This window comes from Crassostrea angulata, chromosome 2, assembly GCF_025612915.1.
Source record: "Crassostrea angulata isolate pt1a10 chromosome 2, ASM2561291v2, whole genome shotgun sequence".
In the NCBI taxonomy this organism is placed as follows: domain Eukaryota; kingdom Metazoa; phylum Mollusca; class Bivalvia; order Ostreida; family Ostreidae; genus Magallana; species Magallana angulata.
Window position 1 is genome coordinate 48989894 of NC_069112.1, and position 25861 is coordinate 49015754.

The window sequence follows — 25861 nt, forward strand, 5'->3', positions numbered from 1 at the left end:
GCACTTCAAAAGTTTATTGGTCATGGTTTTTATTCCATCAATACAACTTTACATCATCAGAGCTATCGTATACTCATTGAGAAAAATCAAGTGTAAGAAAATAGAAGTTGCAAAGGGAAAAAGAATGACAACGCATTAAATTTTCGAGTAGGTTGCAGAAAATGTCATAATATTAGGGCTGAATGCTTTTATTGAAAGTGACATAACATTATCACTCTCAGAAAGCTGCAGAAAGAAATCTTCTCTTTTTTTTTTTACAGAAAGTTCTATAATTTTCAAATATTGAGCTTTCAGGAGAAAATGTGGCATTTAAGGATTGTGAAAATACATTCTTAATCCCACTTCTAGTCCTTAAATGAAAATCTTATGAAATCAGTCATGACAAATGAGTGGATATGAAGTCCTCACAGGGTCATTTCTGGCATTCAACAACCCACGTCCTTTTGTTTTGCTGGATTTCATATCCTGTGTACAAGATAGTAGATGAGATTCCCTAAAAAAAGAAAATTTTTATCGTTTTGCACAGCTTATATTATTGAACATCTGTACATACTTAGTCTAGTATTTTAGTCTTCAAGTTTTATAATGTCGTGCATGCAAAAAATTTCAGTTAACCTTGTAAATATACATGCTGTTTCAGCTCTAACATGATAGATTTAGAATTCAAGGCATTAGATCACATGTTGTTTTGTTTTATTACAAAATTTTGGTATTAATAATGGAGCATGCTAATGTAATTTATTTCTAGAAGTTCATAAATCATTTGTTGAAAATGGAACATGCTAATTTTTTTCTAGAAGTAATTGGGATATTTACAAATCAATAGTTTTTCTTCAGTCAAGGCTACTAGTTTTAATAATAGCCAGCTTTTAGATTGAATATAAATAATAAGGCGCAGTAACAGTCGTATCATAAACACGCAAATCAGTCAATACAAGTTTACCTGTTATATGTCCGTGAGGCCACCTACAGATTTTCGATTTATAGATATTTTTTGATATTACCAGTAATATTTGAGAAACTTTCAATTCTTTTCTGAAGGTTTTTGTCATAATTCTACTGACTTGAGTTTAGAATATTTGTCTTTTATGAATTTTTTTTTATTTGCACTTTAAGGTAATGTTAATGTAAGAACTTAACGGGGAAGGGCAGACAATTGTTGCAAGCAGCTGTGCGACTCTTAAGGAAATAGGATTTATGGTCACAGTCAACTGGGATAGAGATATCAATACTCTCATCTGCCTTTAACAGTCACGATAAGGGGAGAGGTTATAAAGTTATCAGAGGAAAAACAAATTCCTTATTAAATTAAGCTACATGAGGCTTGAATGATTGACTGGATTGAGTTCAAATGTAGAATGTACTCTACTCCATACATGCACTGTTGTCGTCGTGACTTTTGCCTCTGCAGGTTTCATGATGCGAATTAAGATTGGGGGTATGAAGAAATTGGTTAAAGAGGCTACATTGGTGATAAGCGCCTCAAATAACATGCTGTGTGATCATAATCTATTGAGGAGCATTATCAAACGATTGACCATGAAGGAAATTTTTTAAGATAGCCATGCTTAAAAACATGGACCTTGACCTTGACCTTGCTCAACAAATGACCTTGTGTGGGTTTTTTTTTTATCAAGTTGAAGTTGGGTTAATTGGTTAATGCATTTGTAATATTGTGTTGATTTAAACTGGAGAAAGGGATAAATTTAATCATGATTAAGGCCCCAAAATAACCTGGTTTTTGTGTATAAACATGAGATAACAAATTATCAATTTGATATTCAATTCAGGACTTTTAGTTGTTGACATTCATCACTAAGTCAACCCTGTTAACAGTTCAATCAGCTATTTTTGCTGGAACCTGGCACGGATCTTTAAAAAGCATCAATTGAATCTTCCACATATTTGCAAATTGAGTGACTGTAGAACTTGATCAGGATGAAGTAGGCCCAGTATTGATTACATGGCCTTTATTTCCTCTCTCATATGCCATACAATACAAGACTGCTATTACACAACTTCATTCTTCTTTACCCTACTCCCCCTAGGTTATCGAGTTATATCTCTTTCACACTACAATTTGATTGGCTGGTAATGAAGATGTATCTTGGGAAACATTTTCAAAAACTATTTTCCTTTTTCTGAGGGGTTTCTTTGCTACGGCCTCTTATAAATTGCTCTTGTGAAAACATTTGCTTAATTACAATATAGAGGACCGAGGGAGGAAGCCCAAGGAGTTAATACACTAGAAGTAATTTAATTCACCTAGAATTTTTGTGTGAAAAAGGCCTATAAACTACACATAATGAAAGGGGTGGCTGTTGTGAAAGGTCATAGGTCAAGCAGTAAGACATGCATTATTTGTTTGACACTTTGCGTGTTCTTTTATCATTAGTTTGACTGTTTATTATTACGGGGTTGTGTAATTTGCACCCTGTAATGACAGCCGTCGTGTAAAATTGTTGACGGGGAGACCTGATGACATTGTATGAAAACTCGGAGGACAAAAGGTGATTGTTACGGGCTACATGACAGGTTGTCGTCTGCAGACTAATATAACCATTAAATGGGTGTTCAGTTTTTAATAAACGCGGCCGACATTCAAGGAAGAAAAAATAAAGGAAAAAAATTTCTACACGCATAAAATCTTTATGAAACCAAACTAAAAAAAAAGAAAGTTGCAGAAAAAAAACCACAAACAGAATCGTGGCAAACGTTTGTAAAAACTACTTCTCCTACTTACTTGAATCACGCAATGTGATTAGATATCTTGTTTGATGTGTTTTAATTGCTGGTGTAATTGCCGCCACCATTAAGAGAATGACTTTGTTACATCAGCAGCTGTGAATGCATATCAGATCAAATGACTTCATGCACACAGCATCCTACTTCGCAGAAGAAGAAGAAGAGGGTATAATTGCATTTGTAAAATAAAAAAAAGATTGGTTCAGGGTCTTTACTGCCATCTTGAAGCAAAAAAAGTCTGAAGACAACTTCGTGAATTATCTTTGATGAATATCTCGAGAGTTACTTGGGACTTGGCCATTACAGAGGTTGATCTCCATAAGGTCAAAGGTCAAAAGTCCTTAAAAATGATATCTAGAACACAATGAGGCCGACATAATAAAGTTTTAAGATATCTAAGATATTGAGGTATTAAAGTTCAAATGTACATGAAGAGATATCCAAGAAATTGGGATATCTCTTTTAAAGTACATGAAGGGATATCTAAAGTTTTAAGATATGTAAGATATTGAGATATTAAAGTTCAAATGTACATGAAGAGATATCCAAGAAATTGGGATATCCATTTAAAAGTACATGCATATGAAGGGATATCAAAGGAATTGAGATATCTTTAAAAGAATGAAGCTATCTATAAGGAATTGGGATATCTATAAGGAATTGAGATATCTATAAGGAATTGAGATATCATAGTTCAACTATACTTGAAGAAATAGTGGTTGTAATTTCTTCTTCTACCGATATATCAGATCCTAGATATTGGAGATGTTGGAGAGATATTAACCTTATTAATGGAAGTGATATCTTATATATATATATATATATATATATATATATATATATATATATATATATATATATATATATATATATATATATATATATATATATCTAATTCAAAAATTAATCCATGTACTTAAAACATCTTTTCCTGAAAAAAAGAGGTTATATACCAGTATGTTTTAATGAGTACATGCACGATTTTAATTGTTAAAATGAAAATTAATCAAAAAAGCTGCTACCTGTGATCATTTTTTTAATAAATGAAAAAAAAATTGTCCATAGATTGAAAAAAAAATTATTGCTTCAGGAAATTAAAACACAGTTCTCAATTAGGAAGTAATTGATACCTTGATAATGTGATAGATGAGGGAAGGGAACTATTTGCTCTGTACGGGAGAACTGCTCATAATTTTCAAATAGGCGCTGTACTCAATATCAAGAGTCATATTGCAATTAGCATGTCGTGAAATTAATCAGTAACGATTACACTACTCTGCTCAAAATTAATTTCTCATGGTACAGAAATCTCTTGGAAGAATTGTTTACTTCTACTGATCCATAAAGAAATATTAAAATTCCATAGACATCTAATATGAAAGTTATTATGTAAACCTAGTTAAATTTAACAAAGCTTGCATTTGACATAAATGTTTTAAAATTTTAAAGTACCTTATGTAATCTGTGCAAGAGATGACATGAAAACAGAAACTGTTGGAAGATTTATTGAGTGAAACAGTTTAATTACATTAATTAAGATGTTGAACTTTATTGGAAACAGTGTTTATAAAAGCCGTGACACAATTTTCTCGGTCTAGCTCTTAATTCATTTCAAACTCAAAACTGTGTTTCTCAGGAGTTGCACTATGCAATTAAAAAAAAACTAGCTTGTGCAGATGTATGCATCGCTCTTTCAATTCCTTACAATCTGATATTATACGAGTCTGCTTTTTCAAAACAATCGCAATAGAATTAATCCAATTTCGTTTTGTAAAACACCAAGAGAGCCTAAGAGCCCAGCATTATCGGATTCCGACGAATTAGGTTAAGTGGGTCACTAAAACAGTTTGTTATCCAAATGAAATAAAGTAATTTGCCATTTTAACACAGTTACACGTCTGCCTGTTTCCCATGCTTTCTTGAAATGCCACAGGTTGTCAAGGTACTTGGCTTGTTTATGCGGCCACGTGCATGTTTGCAAGAAAATATTGAAAAGGAATGAGCAATTTTTCATGAATGCACCAATTTGCTCCTGGCTTTTAATTAACAGAGTTGTTATATGATTAAGCCCCAAATTTTGAAAACTAGGCTAAGGAAAATTGACCCATTTGTGGTAATTGATTTTTTTTCTATCTGACCGATTAAAAAAAAAAGAAAAAAAGTTTTTTTTTATGAAACATCCTTATATATAGCTTAATTCTATCTTTGAACTCACATTTATTGAATTCAGGTATTAGATAAATTGCGCATGTAGCGTGAGATTTTTTTCTGACAGAGTTAATTTAAAAGTGCAAAATTTTAATTGTGTGTCAAACCTAATAATACTAGAAAAAAATGTGTGATTATTGAATTGCGCAGTTATATAAAACCTGGAGGAATCCTCAAATGACACAGCAAAGTCAAACTACAGTGTTAAAATGTCAAGCGTCTGACCGATACATTTTCGATATGTTAATTGTATTAGTAAAGTTTTATTTTTTTACAACCAATCAAATCTTGCCATACAATAAGAATTTTGACATGTTATTCTAGAATAACAATCTGAATTGAATAATTGATAGATGCTCTAATTCTCAAAGGAATATAATTAATCCACGATCAGAATCATGCTTGCACAGAATTCAATTTTTCTCTTTTTTTTAAATGAAGGTTAAAAGAAAATCTTTTTTTTTTTATCAATGAATTTCTTTTTTTTTTTATTATCAATAAATAAAGGTCGAAAGGAAACCAAACCTGATGAAATTTTAATTTTGATGGTACGTTATTACATTGATGGTGTTTGATTTATATTCATAACCGCTATCATGACCAATATTATGGCAAATAGGTTTTGAAAAATTCCCTCAGGTGTTGATCAGTTATTAATTAGTTTTATAATACTTTTACCAAATGTTACTGAATGCCTTAATGATTCCCATTGTTAAGGAAATATAATACCAATTGCTGAATATAATAAAATCAATTAAGGGCATTATCATTTGATGTATATACTGTGCTGTACATATAAACTTCTACAATTGATTGAGGTGTTTTATTATGTCTCCTCTATACTTACTGTGGAATCATTAGATTTCGGGGAGGCTCAATTTTCGTGGAATTCGTGGTTACCTCTCATCCATGAAATAACATCCTCCACGAATTGTTAATTAGGGTAATAAAGTCATGTTTCCTTTTGTAGATATATGAGAATACACGAAATTACGTCCCCACGAACCTGTAAAATTTAAGCCATCCACGAAAATTGGCCCCCACGGAATTTAATGATTCCACAGTAGTCTAATACAATTAACTGCAAGGCCAAAACTCGCTGTCAACTCCTGAAACTTTTTTGGGGTATCATTTTATAATTATTTTTTTCACACCATGACTAATATCAATAATAGCTAAACTCTTATAATTTAAATTCAATGGTATGGAAAAAAAACAGTTGGATCAATTAATTTTATTTTTTACAACATAAAACATGAAAACGTAATGTTGCTTAATATGAGCACAGAAGGTCAGATTGACTCATTTATATTGATAATATAGAGATTTCCTTCATACAAGTGTATGTATGTTCCAATTAAAATAGAGCATGAATAATTCTTGAGAATAAAAAAAGTTCAATGAGATTTACAAAAAAAGTTCAATGAGTTTTACTGGATCAATAGTTCTATGTAAGTCTGAAGGCCACAAGTTTTCTTGCAATGTTTTATGTGGGAATGTCCATATCATTGTTATAAGGGTGTTGTTGTTTTTTTTTGGTTTTTTTTTTTGGTAAAATCAAAGTACTGAAAGTACTAGCTGCCATGCTCATACTCCCTAACCTGGAGATTCATCTGAAATTAGTTCACATTAAAATAGTTATTTTTTGGTGTTGTTGAATGCATGCATGCATTTTTAAAAAACATTTTGTGTTGTTGAATGCATTTTTTAAAGGAACATTGACATCTGTTTATTTAACCAAAAAAACTGTTTTATTATCATCTTTTATTTTGTCTCCTCACTCTAGGTCTTCTGCCAGACCAAGTATACAGGGTGAGGGTGCTAGCAGGGACGGACAAAGGATTCCCGGTCCTCCACGACGACAGCTGGCCCTGGGTCTCACAGAGAACACTATCCAAGGACAGTCCCTGTACAGGTATTGATAAAGAAAGGGCCTTTGGTGAATTTGTATTTTAAATTTGCAAAAATTTTGTAACTGCCAAAGCTTTGCAGATTCTATGTTAAGCTGTCAAATGTTTTAAATTCTAGTTCGTTTTAACCAGTGTTATTCAGTAAATAAGAAACAAGGGGAATTGATATTAAAGATAATTGATCCCTATTTATGCTGTGTCTGTTTAAAGATACATATATATTATATCTTTTATTTGTTCTTTATTCCAACACATACTGTGCAATATTTATCAAATTTCTATGGGGACCAACTTTAAAAGAGTCATTATTTCAAGGTTCATTTATGGGATGAAATGTAAATTAATCATGGATGGTGATATTTAGGTATGAATTCATGAAATCCTTAGATAGTTTAATGTAGAAAAAATCATATTAAAATTAGATAATATTTAGGTAGATCTGATTTGTTGAGGATTCAGCCACCTTAATGCCCTGTATAGTCATGCATGCATCCTGTCTTTTAATATCAAGGCTAAGCAACCAAGAAAAAAGTGATTGAAGATCGCAGTCAGTTTTTAACATTCAAATTGATCATTTAATGGTTAAGATATATTACCAGATATGTCAGTATTTAGATATATTGGTCATGCTTTTCAGACCAAAATTCGTTTTTTTAAGTTAAAAAACATAAGACAACAATTTATGCCGTGGAAGGTTGTGAAATATTTAGACTGTGAACAAAGAATATCAGTTCAGATCATGCTCGTTATTTACAAAGTTACGTCATTCGATCCCAATATTTCGTGACTATTTATATTCAAGGACAAACTAATACAATATCATGTATTTCTATCAAAGTACAGGCTCAAAAAGAAAACCTACACTTGCAAAATTTGATGATTTCATTTACTAACATATACAGTTCTTATAAAGATATCATTAAGCAAAAAAAAAGTGGAAGTTTTGCCAAACATGAGTCACGAACTTTATGCCTCTGATTTTCGATTTTTCAGGGACATAAAAATCCACAATAACACTGCATAATTGGATCAAATGACTATATTGTACTAACCAAAAGCATGCAATAAGACAATTTGAATCTGATGTATGTTGCAATTAAGCTGATCTTTTTTACTGCCAGTTAATTCTTGAAAGTCCTAATTTGATCCAAATGACAAAGCCACGGAAAAGAGCACAGCCTTGACCTTATTATCACCTGATAACGACTGATTGGTATCGTAATTGAAAAAAAAAAGAAGGAAAAGACTAAACATTAACACAATCAGATGCATTAAAAAGATAAACCATGAAACAATCATGCATTATCAGTAAGCATTAGATGCCCTAAATGAACTTGGTTCTGTGGAGTAGCCCTCTCAGTGCTGAAAAGTCATGACAAGTGTATGTTATCTTGAATTATCTCTGTTTCTGGTCCTAGACCCAAAATTAGGGCACCTGCTCCAGCGGGCACCCTGTTGTGATCACTCGCTCAGTCCTTCCATCCATCTGTCCTTCCAAGATCAGGCCCTGGGGCCATAAAAGTTAGATGAGCTCACTTTTGATCTCGGTCTCACTTTTACAAAAGGAACATACAGTGGAAAAGTGAGACCGAGATCAAAAGTGAGCTCATCTAACTTTTATGGCCCCGGGGCCAGTTGTCCGGGGCATACAATTCTCTACCCTTGGCCTTATCTAGCTTATACTTCCCATAAAAAGTGCCTTTGGGTAAAGTGTGGGCAGTGAGCTTGAACCTAGTTTCTTAGTCTAAGTTTAATGGTAATAGCAGAATTATCTGCCAAATCTTTGTCTCATACTTCACTCACATTGTACCTTTGGTCATAGGGTGTGTAGTGACCTTGAATGACATTTATAGGTCAAGGGTCAAGGTCATATCAGACCGTGCAAAAAACCCACTTTCAGAGCATATTTACTCTACTCTTAGCCCTATCTGGCTCATACTTTACATAAACAGAGCTTATGAGTAAAGGCTGTGCAGCAATCTTTAACCAAGTTTCAAGGTCACAGATGAAGGTCATAGCAGATCTCATTAATATTCAATTTTTGGCCACAAATCATGGCTTATTCTTGCTCATATCTAACCCCAATAAGCCTGTTGGTAAGGGTTAGGTAATGAGTTTGACTTAACTTTGAATGCCAACCTGAAAATATTACGTCATATGTCAATGTCAATTTGAAAGCAACTTTCTCTGAAATTCTTTTATTCTGATTTCCATTAATAAGTGGGTATTTTGAGATGGTCACCATGTCAATGATATCGGGTTTGCTGAATTTTAGTGTTTTCTCTGGAGTTTTAATTAAATGTTTAACTTAATATATACAAACAAAATTTATAGCTTTGCAAACAATATGCTATACTGTAACAGATGCTATTTTTTGTTTAATTTTCTTTTCTTAACAAATCCTTTTTAAGACTGACTCTCTCTCTATCCCCCCACACAGGTTAAGATTCCTGATATTTAGAGTCTTAGATTCAGAATGAAAGTTTACTACTTTATACATGTATTATAAGATGTCTCTATGTATGAATTATAAGTAGCATACATTTGTCAGCAGTGCCCAAGTGACAAGAACTTGCATCATACAAATTCAAATACAAACTACCGTATTTTTTGGAGCATAGGTCGAGATTTTTTTTCTGATGCGCGAGCCCCGGCTTATCCCCCGGGATAGGCTTTTCGTAGGCTCAAAGTTGAAAAACTTTAACAGTCAAATATAAAATCCACTGTTTTTATCCATTGTACTGTTGTAGCAGTTTATTATGAGGGTTGGGTTTTTTTCGTCCGTTTAAACTTTTGTTCGATAGTTGTCCCGTTGAAAATTTTTGTAATGACATTGTGAGTAATAAAATGTACAGTACTGTATGAGATATGTCTTTACAACCCCAATCAAAAGAATTTTTTACCCACGTTCAACTACGTGTATGAACCCTGGGAACTATTATTGCGTAGTAAAAAAGAAAACGAAACCGGGTAGAATGTATTAAATATGACGGAATTTTAGTGAATTTCTTCATGTCTGCGTTCATGAGAATCACTGGTCTTGGGTGTAAAATAAATCAAATGTTTCAAATGCTTTGTGTTTTTACAATTAATTTTCTTGTGGATGAAATAACGGTATTCTGGTGTCGTGTGTATATACAAAGGTGTGAAACAAGTGACTAAATCACAGCCTGGGGGCACATAGTGTACACCGTTACACTTCATTGCATTAGCTGTGTTTTTAACATTACAACTTCTCTGCATAACGGCAAGTCATTATTTAATTAATTAATGTAAAAGAACACAAATTAAATATTTTGTGTGTTATTTCATTTTCTCATTCATATCGATTACGGGGGATAACTCTATTTGAATATGAAACCACGTGTTGAGCTAATGGACGCCAATTACCCCGTATTTACAAGTAGCTTTCAAAGTATAACTTGATTAAATAAAATTTAGCAATAAGGTTCTAATACAATATAAAAGGTTTGGTAAAATATTATACTTAGTTCTATCAGACAGAACCACGGAGGTTGTTGTTGCAATCATTAAATTTACACTATGTAAAATTACGATACGTAATGATATACCGACAATACAGAAGAGACCAAACAGCCACTAAACATAGATATATTTTTTAAAAATGTTTAAAATATATATATTGAGCAAATTAAATAACTTTAATTACTCTTTTGACTTTCTACATCGATATTTTGAAAGTACGACAACTTTTTTAATCAGCGGTCATACTTTCACTATAGTAATCATCGATTGAAAATCGGCTTATCCCCCAATTCGGCTAGTCTAAGGATTTTTCCTGAATTTTGTCTGAAAATGAACAATTCGGCTTATGCCCCACATCGACATATGCCCTGAAAAATACGGTAAATGTCATTGGATCTTTTTAAAAGCATTCTGACGAGAAAATAAAATTTAAAACATTTTTTTTTTTCATCTGTCAACCTAATAAATGATTAATTGTTATTATTTTTTTTAACTTATGTAACTGTACATTTAGAATTAATATTCAATTAATCATATAATGCTTTTTCCCCCATATTAAATGTCTTGGCTCCTGACGTAGCAATTTTATACAGAGTTCACACATGTTTTTATTGTATGGTGTCCTTCAAATTCTGCGTTTCTTGTTTTTCATGGTTGGGTTTCAAATTAATTATAGAAAATTATTACACAATAACTGACAGATTTAACATATGATGCCCCACTTATAGAAGAAAGGTTAAGATTGATATGGAACATTGTAATTTGCAGCTGCATGCTTTCACTTAAAATATTTGGTCAGGATAAAATTATGTTATTATATTTACATTATCCAATTTCTTTGCCTGTGATAACGCTACGTATCGATTTTGTACTATATAACTCTTAATACAAATAACGCCAAATTGAGGCGCCAGCTGGGTTTGTTTATTTATATTTAAATATTTAATCGTATGATGGCCTAAAATTATATAAATATAAGTAATAAGGAATCATTCTTTGAATATTATGAGGTGATAATTTCGGTCGGGCATGATCAAATCTATCATAAAGCCCTTCAGGCTTTATTGGATTTGATCACGCCCCGACCAAATTACCACCTCATAATACTCAAAGAATGATTCCATATTCCTTATATAATAAACTCCATGCATACACTGGGAGCTTCCAGGACCCACTTTCTGATATGAATTTAGGGTCCATTAATCGTAGATTGCTATGGTGATCCTCTTAAAATACAGTTTCATAAAAAAAAAATTGGTTTCAGCCCAACTTTCAAACAGTTCAGTTCTATTTTGAAACAGTGGGGACTTTAACTTACCGTATATCAGAGACTGCATACTGAAATGTACCTAAATGATGGAGCAATATGTTTGTGTTTTTGATAAAGAAAGAGAATTGAGAAATATGATTTCAGGTGAAAAAAATGAACCTTAATGTTGAAAAGTTGAACTCTGACTTATATACAGTTGAACTTCGATATCGCGAACACTGGTATCTCAAATTCAATGGATATGTTGAAGTGATTTGTAAGTTTGAGCCACTCATTTTTAAAGTATTTTACCATCGATATCTCGATGTATAATCGGATACCTCGAAGTTTTTAAACGGTCCCATCTGGTTCAAGATAGCGGAGTTTGACTGTATTAGTCTTTGAAATAAATGTACTAAAATGATGGAGCTATATGTAAGGGATTTTAAAATTTTTGAATGGAAGGAAATTTGAGAAAGATGGTTTCAGGTAAAAAAAAAAAAAAAGAAAGAAAAGAAATTCTGTTTTGAAACTCTGCCGTATGAAAGTCTCTGAATTTAAATTAACGTAGCAAAGTGACATAGCATGAGTATATGATGTTAGTATTTTTAAAAATAAAAGAAAGTTTGATAAATATGGATTACGGTTAAAAAAAAAATTATATTCAATTTTGAAAAAAGTGGAACTTGATCGTTGCGACTTTTATGTTAAAGTCCGACTTTTAAAATGTATCAAAAATTTGTTTTTGTTTATTAAGGAAGAGAATTTTCGAGGCAGAAATAAATGACAATGTCCTTCAAAATAAAAAATGTACACCATGAAGCTAGCTTTCACATTAATTAAATGAGAAAATCTTTGAAAATTTTTGTCATGTTTTATTTTTTTGCTTTCTAAAAAAAAATCCCATCGCTAGACAGATGCCAAAGAGACAAAATTCAGACCTTCTTGATTAAAGAAGGAAATCCTTGAATATTTTCTCTCCATTGTTTTAATTTCCTGTTTTTATGAATTATCCCTCACTAGGCAGATGGGGACGAGACAAAATTCATGCAGACATGGGAAAGATTTGTCTTTTATTTGTGTTAATAAGTGACCGATTTAAAAATTGACGTTGTTTATTCATGGTACCCTTGAAATAAATTTTTCTGATGCATGATTATGAAGAAACTCTGATGCATAATCTGAACATTCTAAAATTAAATCTTTGTTTTCTTCTCTTTTTAATGAAAATCACTATGTCAACCGAGATTTCATATTTTTGATAATCTGAAGCAACCCATTCAACTTTTGAATGTTAATTTTAATGTGCACATTGATAAATTGTTAGAAAAATAATCATGTACGTTTTGATCAAATTTTGAAATGAATTAATTAAATAAACTCAATGTAAGAATCAGAATTAGTTTTGACTAGAGAGACCATAAATGTTGACATTAAGCTCATAAAAGTAATTAGTAATAAGTTTTAGAGTAATTAACCCTCATAGTTTTCATTGGTGGAAAATATTGTAGAAGCAGAAATATGCGTTGATGACTTAATTTCGTTATTTTCGTTAGCAGTATAATTCAAGGAAATAAAATCCATGACGAATTTTTAACCCAAGTATTAATGAATACAAAGAGATAACGATAAGACAAAATTAAATGCCGACGAAATTTTGACACATTGAAAATGTGAGCTTCTACAGTACATATTACTTGTAGGCATACATGTACCTTTTCATGTTTAGCATGTACATTTTGAACTAAGTTTTATGACAGATTTAAAATTGAATTTTGAAAAAATGCATGTCATGGAATACTAAACAAACATTACTATCTTCAGAACTTGTGGTTAAAGTCATGGTCACAGTAAATTAACCAGCTTTATAAGAAAAAGTTTAAAATTGGATTTCGAAAAAAAAAACATATGTCATTGAACGTTTTCCAGCTTTAAACGGAAAGGAAATACATATATGTCTGCTGAAGAAAGATCCAATCGCTAGAGCCTTGAACTTTCAGTGGGATGTTGATATATAGTTTGCTCATCAAAACAAGCCTTTAATATTGACTTTTTTTTTCTAATTTGCTAAGAGAAACTCATTAATATTCAGTGACTGTCAAAATTGAAAAGGTTTTTCCCTCAAGAACTGCTCTATTGTTTGAAATTGATGCTGTTTCAACTGAAATATACATCCCTGGGTAAAGTTGGACAAGTGTCATTGTGTTCAGTTTGTTTATGTCTATTAGCCAATGACTGCATGGTCAGTTTACAATGAGTAGACCCCGCCTTCAACAAATCAAAGTTTGTCACATACTGCCCAAAGTCCAAGCTCTTGTTAAAATGGCTCTCAGAGCTTAATTTACAATTAAAGTAGAATTGTACCAGCTATGCCGACAAAAACAAGGATTACTTGCATAAAGGGACAATTCACTCCATCAAAAACAACATCAAAACAACACTCCCAAAACAAGATAAGAAAAAAAAAGAAGAAACTGTGAGATATAGGAGAGCGCCGGTAGCTAGGGTTCAATAGTTTATTAAAATACCGGTAACACTTCCAAAACAAGAGAAAAAAAAATGTGGACATTTTTCAGATACAGACTCTTTGTATGGCTTCCAAACACAGCCATCTTTTGTGAAATTTTGTAAAACAGTCGCTATTTTTTTTTTTTACATTTTCAAGAGATTTCCGAGACTTACATACTGTCACATTATAAAACCCTGTCAGTATCAATTAACCCCCCTTCTTGAGTAGCAAGTGGTTATGAAATTTAATCTGTTGATCTCCATGCATGCAGTCAAAAATATACCATTTTCCCAGAAAAAAAATTTTTTTTTGGTTGATTTGTGTATTGACCATAAAATAGGCTGACTGTATATTTACTCTGAATAATATATTAAGTACCACAGACTTGTAAACAAAATAAGGCTGTGTTATATTTACCCATAAAAAAATGTAAAAAGAATTCTTGAAATTTTCAAAAATTGTGTATTCATCTTCACATTAGCTTTTGGATACCAATCCTCAATTAATGTGAATGAATTAAATTTATATGTAAAGAGGTACATAGGTTACATATATGTCATATTACATGTATTAGTTACATAATTATAATATATATATATATATATATATATATATATATATATATATATATATATATATATATATATATATATATATATTATATAATAAATATAAGTCTACCAGATATAGATATATTAAAGTATGTATTATTAATGCTGATTTTAAGAAGGCTCGACGGTTTTGGGCATTAAAATTTCCAGACTATTTTAATCTCCTTAAGAAGAAGAGCTCTCTCTCTCTCTCTCTCTCTCTCTCTCTCTCTCTCTCTCTCTCTCTCTCTCTCTCAGATAATGATCAAATCTTAAAGCTAAAATTTTAGATTTTTTTTCTTTATTAATTATACCTTAATATATAATGTATACCTTAATACCTTATACCTTTAAAATATATATATATATTAATTATTGCCAAACATATCATATAATTGTCAAAGTTTAAGACAGGTCAGGGTGATAGGTACTTTGTTGATCACCCAGCCACCTTATGATAAAAACTAGCTATCATGTTTATAAAAAGTTGACATATTTTAAATGGACGTGGCATTATATAAATAGTGCCTGTTTGGGAGGGTAACAGTTGAAATTGACACCCCGAGAAAACCATTGTCAACCGACGCGAAGCGGAGGTTGACGGTGGTTTTCGAGGGGTGTCAATTTCAACTGTTATCCTCCCAAACAGGCACTATTTATTTTATTTTACTGAATGTCTTAATTTTTAAGACATTTTAACTGCCTTTATATAGGAATAACGTGAATTCTACAGCGAACCGTACGCGCATAATTTTCGCTCATGTAACAATTTTTAATGTTGCCCGTTGCTAAGTGCGTTGCTAACGCTGAGGGTAATAGAAAGGATTATGAACTGCGTCTTAACCAATCAGATTTCAGTATTTAACATGAAAGTATAACAATACACTTTAGTGAGCTTTTTTTTTTCGATGGATTGTAAACATGTCTGAATGTTATGACAATTCTAGGAAAAATCAATGATAGATAACAAATAAATGGTCAACTTTTTCTGTTGCAAGACAGATTTCATCCTTCATAAAATTATCAGCATAGTTTAATAAAAAAAAAAAAAAGCATAACTTTTCTGAACCCCTTTTATCAGTCACTTGAAATTCGTAACTTCAAGTTTTGATATTTAGAGCTTAGCTCCTTCGGAAATTTCCACTTATAAAAACACTCTTTGTTTAAATTGCATAAAATTGACATTTTATATTGTTTATTTCCTGGTTTTCGCTTCCTTCTTAAGACATTTTAAGACAAGATATATCAAGTGTTTTGTAAAAAAAATTTAAAATGGTTATTTATTACTTTTGAGTCATTATTTTGAAAATAACCACCATAAATGTAGTTTTAAAGATAAACTATTTAAAGACCAGTCCATGCAAGTTTCCTTAATAGAGCAATACCAATTCTCTGACAAAAAATTCCTGTGTTACTTTAAGCCCTGTAACACAGCCGACTCCGTCATGTGTACTAAAGCGTTTTTATTTGATAATTTTTCTTTTCCCTTCATCATTTTTTCATGAATTTCTCAAAACATGCATGAACAACAAAGAGCCATTGGAATTGATACGTACAATTTTATAGAAGTCAATTTCATGATTTCTGCATTGATGCATTCTAAGTACCCGCTTTGTACCAGTTGAAATGAAACTGGAGAACAATGAATTTTATGAGGATTTTACTGAAAGACAAAAATTCTGACATCTTTGATCTTTTGATCGATTTGGAACAATCAGAACACTTTGTTGCTCATTTGGGTACTTTCATGAATAGGTTATTAATGCATTGCAAACCACTCTGAAAAGTTTTTGCATTTAGCTGTAACTTCCTTCTATTTGATGAAGCAGAGGGACTATGGTAAAACAGAAATCTATTGTTTGGGGGGGGGGGGGTCTTTCAAATAAATGAACACATCGTTATGAAATGAATGTGCATGTGAATCAAAATTCAAAATATCAAGCAAAAAGTGATGCCAAAAAGAAAACTAAAACAGAACAATAATCCTAAAATCAATTTGACCTCGAGTTTCATATGAATGACCTTTGAATTTGACTATTTGAACTATTAGGTCAACAAGCATTCAAAATTAATTAGTATAGTCATAATTATGAAACAAAATGACTATAACTGAAAATAACATCCACTAGCTAACTTAGTTTTATGATTTTTTATTTTTTAGCTCACCTGAGCCAAAGGCTCAAGTGAGCTTTTCTGATCACAATTTGTCCGTTGTCTGTCGTCGTTGTCGTTGTCGTTGTCGTTGTCGGCGTTGGCGTTGTAAACTTTTCACATTTTCATCTTCTTCTCAAGAACCACTGGGCAGATTTCAACCAAATTTGGCACAAAGCACCACTAGGTGAAGGGGATTCAAGTTTGTTCAAATGAAGGGCCACGCCCTCTTTAAAGGGGAGATAATTGAGAATTATTGAAAATTTGTTGGTATTTTTCAAAAATCTTCTTCTCAAAAACTATTCGGCCTGAAAAGCTCAAACTTGTGTGGCGGCATCCTCAGGTAGTGTAGATTCAAGTTTGTTCAAATTATGGTCCCCAGGGGTAGGGAGGGGCCACAATGGGGGGATCAAGTTTTACATAGAAATATATAGACAAAATCCTTAAAAATCTTCTTCTAAAAAACTATCAGGCCAGAAAAGCTCAAATTAAAATGGGAGCCTCCTCAGATAGTGTAGATTCAAGTTTGTTCAAATCATGGTCCCCGGGGGTAGGGTGGGGCCTCAATGGGGGGATCAAGTTTTACATAGGAATATATAGAGAAAATCTTTAAAAATCTTCTTCTAAAACATTATTAGGCCAGAGAAGCTCAAATCAAAGTGGAAGCTTCCTCAGGAAGTGTAGATTCAAGTTTGTTCAAATCATGGTCCCCAGGGGTAGGGTGGGGCCACAATGGGGGGATCAAGTTTTACATAGGAATATATAGAGAAAATCTTTAAAAATCTTCTTCTAAAAAATTATTAGGCCAGAAAAGCTCAAATAAAAATGGAAGCTTCCTCAGGTAGTGTAGATTCAAGTTTGTTCAAATCATGGTCTCCGGGGCTAGGGTGGGGCCACAATTAGGGGATCAAGTTTTACATAGAAATATATGGACAAAATCTTTAAAAATATTCTTCTAAAAAACTATCAGGCCAGAAAAGCTCAAATTAAAATGGAAGCATCCTCAGGTAGTGTAGATTCAAGTTTGTTCAAATTATGGACCCCGGGGGTAGGGTGGGGCCACAAGAGGGGGGTCATGTTTTACATAGGAATATACAGAATTTTTTTTTAAAAATCTTCTTCTCAAAAACTATAAGGTCAGAAAAGCTTAAATTTGAGTGGAAGCATCCTCAGATAGTGTAGATTCAAGTTTGTTCAAATCATGGTCCCCAGGGGTAGGGTGGGGCCACAATTAGGGGATCAAGTTTTACATAGAAATATATAGAGAAAATCTTTAAAAATCTTCTTCTAAAAAACTATCAGGCCAGAAAAGCTCAAATTAAAATGGAAGCATCCTCAGGTAGTGTAGATTCAAGTTTGTTCAAATTATGGTCCCCGGGGGTAGGGTGGGGCCACAAGAGGGGGGTCATGTTTTACATAGGAATATATCGAATTTTTTTTTAAAAATCTTCTTCTCAAAAACTATAAGGCCAGAAAAGCTTAAATTTGAGTGGAAGCATCCTCAGATAGTGTAGATTCAAGTTTGTTCAAATCATGGTCCCCAGGGGTAGGGTGGGGCCACAATTAGGGGATCAAGTTTTACATAGAAATATATAGAGAAAATCTTTAAAAATCTTCTTCTAAAAAACTATCAGGCCAGAAAAGCTCAAATTAAAATGGAAGCATCCTCAGGTAGTGTAGATTCAAGTTTGTTCAAATTATGGTCCCCGGGGGTAGGGTGGGGCCACAAGAGGGGGGTCATGTTTTACATAGGAATATATCGAATTTTTTTTTAAAAATCTTCTTCTCAAAAACTATAAGGCCAGAAAAGCTTAAATTTGAGTGGAAGCATCCTCAGATAGTGTAGATTCAAGTTTGTTCAAATCATGGTCCCCAGGGGTAGGGTGGGGCCACAATTAGGGGATAAATTTTTATATAGGAATATATAGAGAAAATCTTTAAAAAAATTTCTTTTCAAAACTTTATGGCCAAGAAAGCTCAAATTGTAACCATCCTCAGATAATGTAGATTCAAGTTTGTTCAAATCATGGTCCCTGGGGGTAGGGCGGGGCCACAATGGGGGATAAATTTTTATATATAGAGAAAATCTTTAAAAATCTTCTTCTCAAAACTATAAGGCCAGGAAAGCCCAAATTTAAGTGGAAGCATCCCAAGATCGTAAAGATTCAAGTTTGTTTAAATAATAGTCATGGGGTATGGTGAGGCCACAATGGGGGATGAATTTTTACATAGGAATATATAGAGAAAATCTTTAATATCTTCTTTTTAAAAGACTATTTGGCCAGAAAAGCCTAAACTTGTGTAGAGGCATCCTCGGATAGTGTAAATTCAAGTTTGCAAAATCACAGTCCCTAGTGATAGGGCTGGGCCGTGACGGCAGTTTGAATTTTTACATAGGAATATATAGAGAAAATCTTTAAAAATATTCTGGGAAAGTTTTCGGTCCAAAACTCAGTACTTAGTGTGAAAGCACAGGTTATGCAGATTTAAGTTTGATGAAACCATGATTCCCTAGAGAAAAGGGGGGCCACGAAATGGAGGGGGGGGGGGGGGGTAAATTGGAATAGAGAAAAATCTTCTTACAGGTACAACAACAAAAGGGGCTTGGTATTTACCCAAAAAAAGAGGTGGATAAAAATTGACAGATTTTCTATTTTTAGCTCACCTGAGCTGAAAGCTCAAGTGAGCTATTCTGATCACATTTTGTCCGTCGTCCGTCTGTCCGTCTGTCCGTCTGTAAACTTTTTACATTTTGAACTTCTTCTCTAAAACCGCTTATCCAATTTCAACCAAATTTGGCACAAAGCATCCTTCTGAGAGGGCGAATATAAATTGCAGAAATAAAAGTTTGATCTGTATTCAAAGCGGAGAAAACCTTGAAACTGTAGAAAAAGGGGGGTGCATTTTTAAAAATCTTCTTCTCAAGAACTACCGAGGCAAATTCAACCTAGTTTTATGGAAGGGAATTACCGCCAACACAGGATGAATGACCATCTTTAAGTTCTCCTTAAAGATAGCTTAAAGATGCTTAAAGGTAGCTTAAAGACGATCTTTAAGCCACCTTTAAGCTACCTTTAAGCTATATGTGTTGCTTAAAGATGGCTTAAAGAAAGCGTAAAGATGGCTTAAAGGCAGCTTAAAGACTATCTTTAAGCCACCTTTAAGCCACCTTTAAGGAAAACTTATAGGTCCTTAATGTCCAAACTTCTTTAAGCCACCTTTAAGCCACCTTTAAGCTACCTTTAAGCCACCTTTAAGCCATTAAAAAAATTTTATTTCAATAGTGTGCTTAATTTCCAACAAAATGTATTAACTTTATGAAAGAAAAGGTATTAAAACGGTTTTTGTTCTAGAAAGAAAATGAAAAAAAAACACACAAAAAAACGGCCACGGCGAGAATTGAACCCGGGACCCTTGGTTTACTAGCATCACCACACTTCCTCTGCGCCACGGCAACTTACACATACATGAGGGTTTTTATATCCTATATATCAGTGGATATTGAATCACTGTATTGAATGTGTTTACTTGAAAAGATTTTGACAAACCATTCAGTTTGTAACAATCAATAATATCTAATTTATAAATTACATGCATGCGTGTATTTAGAATGAAATACGGAACTTGGTCTTCAGTGAACAAAAATATATTATACCTAAATGGAAACCGTTAGGTTCACTATAGTAGGCTTTCTTAGTTAATAAATTTAAACCGAGTAGATATACGTTCATCTAATTTATAGCTATAAAAATGTAAGAAAGAAAATGAAATAATTTCTTTTATGAAATGCATTGATACTATTAGGGTATTTGTTCAATTTCCCGCAATTTCCCGGTTTTCATGATCGCGGCGCCGTTCCAATATGTTTAAATATTTACATGTAATTGTATGTACATGATTTTTAAACTATCAATTCTATAACAAACAAAATAACCAATTACCGGTGACGTATTTACTGCATGTGGCAATTGCAAATGACTTGTATATACAATTGTATGATGTGCCAGGCCGGGTATATTTGACATATTTACCCTTATACATATATTTAAATAATCAACCCCTATTTATGATCACCGGTACATTAATTAATTAGCCTCAAGATTTTACTCTTACATACATGTATCGTTAATTTGTAGACGTAACATCTTTGAAACCCAGAGCTAGGAAATAATACTTTGAAAATGAATTACAAATGTAAATTAACTTTTATTCACTAGACTTATCGTATACTCGTACATACTAAGATTCAACGCCTTTAGAAACCCTGACGTGCACCTGGGCACACGACACACCTGTTGTGTATATCTTGTATATTCTGTGTTAGTTCCAGGGGTTTTCTTATGTTGGACAAACAATAGACTTTAATTAGATATACACAAACATGCACCTGGGCACACGACACAACTGTTGTGTATATCTTGTATATTCTGTGTTAGTTCCAGGGTTTTCTTAAGTTGGACAAACAATAGACTCTAATTAGATATACACAAACGAACAAAACTATGTCTAGACAAACAAAGCAGTAATGTCCTGCCCGATATAACAAAGGCAGTTGAGAGTCTTTTCATCTTTAACATGTATCTAGCAGATCTAGAGCTAGAAATAATGAAAATTGAAAAAAAAAATACAAACCTTAAACCGATTATCAAATTAAATCATGCATTTTTGGTTCATTATCTTTATTTTGTTTAATAACCGGAGGAACAGAGAGAGAGAGAGAGAGAGAGAGAGAGAGAGAGAGAGAGAGAGAGAGAGAGAGAGATTGAGATTTTTTTCACCGAATAATTTATAATAGGAAACAAACATACTTTTATTAGTTTTATGCACATATTAAGACTACGATGCATCCCTACAATAATTTTGAAACCCCCCAAAAATTATAAAGAATTTTATAACGGCAATCTGTGTCCATCGGAGCGGTGCTGATGATAGCGATATGTGTTTAATGGAGCGACGATTAAAACCGCCTGGAACACACCCCCTTCCTTGGAAATTATATTATCACTCGGATGACCCCCTCCCATCTCTATAAAAGAGCTTTTGCATTTAATATATGTTTTTATTGTTCAGCTTGATCAATATTGACGTAAAGGCCACTTAAAGACAGTGTAAAGGCAGTGTAAAGAGAGCGTAAATGCCACTTAAAGATGCTTAAAGATGGCTTAAAGGTGGCTTAAAGAAGTTTGGACATTAAGGACCTATAAGCACTTGCTTAAAGGTGACTTAAAGGCGGCTTAAAGGTTGTATAGCCTTTAAGCTCCTTTAAGTCACCTTTAAGCCACCTTTAAGGACTTGCTTAAAGATGGTTTTTCGCCCTGTGCAAAATTCTATGTATCTTGCTTTTATTCTTATTATGCTTACTTCTTTATTCTTCATTACATTTACACTTGCATGTCACTTTATTGTTTTCATATTCATGCTTATCCAATTTCACTTTGATTCTCTTTTATCCTTCATTGTTTGCTTAATTCTATGTTGCAACATTCTCTTCTTATTCGTGTAAATTCTTTCTTCTATCTCTGTTACAAACGTGAATTCAAACACGCAAACCATAAAGCACTTTCAATAAAGACGAATACAAGTTGCATGAATTTAATGCTGCATTATGACGCCAGGCGGCAGTGTGCGCGCTACAATCGCTGCTCCCCGAAAAAAAACCAACGTAGCTAGCTAAATCTGGGATGTTTCGCACATGACATTTCGCTCCAATGTTTATATGTTCAGATCAAGAAATGGAGGGGAGGTTAATGTATTAAGGGATAATTTATAATTTTGTTTGCCGGGGAGGGGGTGGGGGGGGGGGGTGGTAGGTCGAGTTCTATTTTCAGTAGGTTTACCATGTGAATTTAAAAAAGTTTGAATTTTCAAGGGTGGTGGGGTGACTGGACCCCCCTCCTAAAATAAAATAAAATTCTAAGTCTGCGCATCAGTTATATTTATGAGACGATATAATCTTACAGTTCTCATAATTAGCACCCGTATCATAATTATCATCATCGCAAGCTTGATATGGAAGTCGGTCAATTCAAGTATTCATTTAATCAAGACGACATGTATGAGGTTCATGTCGCTAAGTTACATGTATCATAGCCTAAACACCTTCAAATCTAAACATGGACATTCAGTTACATGTACATGATTTATATTAAAATAAACAAACCTACAATAAGCATGGCTGTGAGTGATACATACACATTTTTATCACTTCAAAAATCTGTGTAAATAAGAAGCATACATTATTAATGTTTTGTATTTTGGAAGAAAACAAATATTTTATTTAGAACTTTTTATAAGAATTTTTATTAAGATTTGATTTAGATTTTAAACCAAAACGCATAACACAGTCATGCATATCATATACTGTATTTTAATCTCTTTGCCTGGTTTGTTTTCGTTTACTTATTGTGTAATTAATTCACTGATAATTTAGATTCGTTAATTTTACCGCGTTTACTTCTGCGACTCCACCGTTCTGTGCCGAATCGCAAGAATATAAAATCGCGTGCACCAAACTTAGTTTTCATATCACAAGTTCAAAACTTTTAGAAAAATAAGTGAGATTTTAAAACCTGCAGTTTTAAGTTTTTTAACCAGGAATTTCACGCGGATATTAATTGATCGCATTTTATCAGGGATACACAGTACTGTAGCCTAACGAGAGGTACATAGTGATTCATGCAAGTGATAATTTTCACACGTACTGGAGTACAAGAAAAGCTACTTCTAAGTATTTCGTATCCCAGTCCTTTTATTGTTTTTCAAAAACATCTTTAAATTTGGTTGAAATTTATTTCTTATTTCATCTACATGTTCCACGGGTACCTGTGGACAGAACCGTGCATCACCCCACCTCTTTTCACCTCAAATGAAAATAAAGTCCTGTCGACAAGTACTTATGACATGTTCCTCTTCTAAAAATTAAGCGTTCCAGCAAATAATTTGCAAATAATTTGTTACTGCATATATATACGGTACATCATTGCATTGCGGATCTAGAATGAGATCAGATCCACCCCCAATGGAAAATTCACACTTATTTAATCAACCAATAAACATGTTACATTAAAAGTTTAAAATTTATCAATTTAAACTTAACTGTTATATAAACTGTTAAAGTTAATTTTAAATTGATAAATTTTAAACTTTTAGTGTAACAAAAACATTAATACAAAATTATCTCTCAGATCCCCCCTCCCCTCTGATTGTTTTAGAACCGCGCGGAGGCATTTTATATGTACACAAAAAAAACTCCGTATCTTTTTAAGTCTGCGTATATCGTGGCTTGTTAAAAGTTAATTATATTAACATGTATTTCATATTCCTATACTAAGCTCTTAATTTGAGATGTTTTCACGAATTTATTAAATTTATGCCATTTGTATGGTGTCCGGATAGGGCCATTTGCGTTAGCGCGACATCGCGTTCAGATAAACGAGACATCGCGCTAACACACAACACGCCGTCGCGCTAACGCAACTTTGCACAACACGCCGTCGCGCTAACACACAACACGCCGTCGCGCTAACACACAATACACTATCGCGCTAACACACAACACGCCGTCGCGCTAACACAACTTTGCACAACACGCCGTCGCGCTAACACAACTTTGCACAACACGCCGTCGCGCCAACGCAACTTTGCAAGTTTCACAGTCTAGTAGGAAGTCGTGTCCGGAAATATTAGACTGCGCATGCTGAACTTTGTAGGCCTGCATGCAAGCATGGATGAAAAATAAATAAAATGTACTTTGAAATACATATATTATATTCAATTATTATCAATACATAAGAATAAAAATATAGTTACTAGTATGTCACTCTATAAGGATATGCTAGAGTGCATATAAATTATTAATAAATCTACCAATTGATAAATTTACCTTAAATATGTAATTAATTAATTCAGCAATGATATATTTATAACTTGTACATGTCACAAATTCATATTAGGTGCTCTGTATATTACCAAAGCAAAGAAATTTTAAAATGTAAAATTACAGGTATATAACATGTCACACTGGCGTCGGGAGCAAATTGAAAGTGGGGGGCTAGACTGATCCTCAGAAATATTGAGAGAGAAAAACCTAATTCCCAAAATCATGAAAATCCTACTCCGTGGGAGGGTGGGGGGTTATGCCTTTTACTCAAACTTCTAAATCTTTCAAACGTACATTACGGAACAATTATGTTTCCTGCGAAAAAAAGGGGGGGGGGGGGGGGGCTGATCCCTCTATTCTGCTATGTTCCTAATGGTTAGGTATAACTTAGCCCCGGTTGCGACGCCTATGTGTCATGAATATATTATTGTTGATTTAATGAATTTTATTAAATATTTAAGGTAAATGTATCAATTGGTAGATTTTATAATAATTCATATCCTTATACAGTGACACACTAGTAACTATATTTTTATTCATATGCATTGATGATAAATGAAAATAATATATATATTTCAAAGTACATTTTATTTATTTTTCATCCATGCTTGCGTGCATGCCTACATATTTCAGCATGCGCAGTCTGATATTTCCGGACACGACTTCCTACTAGACTGTGAAACTTGCAAAGTTGCGTTAGCGCGACGGCGTGTTGTGCAAAGTTGTGTTAGCGCGACGGCGTGTTGTGTGTTAGCGCGACGGCGTGTTGTGTGTTAGCGCGACGGCGTGTTATGCAAAGTTGTGTTAGCGCGACGGCGTGTTGTGTGTTAGCGCGACGGCGTGTTGTGCAAAGTTGCGTTAGCGCGACGGCGTGTTGTGTGTTAGCGCGACGACGTGTTGTGTGTTAGCGCGACGGCGTGTTATGCAAAGTTGTGTTAGCGCGACGGCGTGTTGTGTGTTAGCGCGACGGCGTGTTGTGTGTTAGCGCGACGGCGTGTTATGCAAAGTTGTGTTAGCGCGACGGCGTGTTGTGTGTTAGCGCGACGGCGTGTTGTGCAAAGTTGCGTTAGCGCGACGGCGTGTTGTGTGTTAGCGCGACGACGTGTTGTGTGTTAGCGCGACGGCGTGTTATGC

At 33.4% G+C, this 25861-nt stretch overlaps 1 protein-coding gene across 1 annotated transcript in view; it reads left to right on the plus strand.

The window, feature by feature from the left end:
* Nucleotides 1-25861, plus strand: part of LOC128173808 (protogenin-like) — a 99097-nt gene that overhangs the window by 51737 nt on the left and 21499 nt on the right. The window contains exon 12 of the mRNA XM_052839474.1: nt 6740-6868. Coding sequence (XP_052695434.1) covers nt 6740-6868 — 129 coding nt within the window. The remainder of the gene's footprint in view (nt 1-6739; nt 6869-25861) is intronic.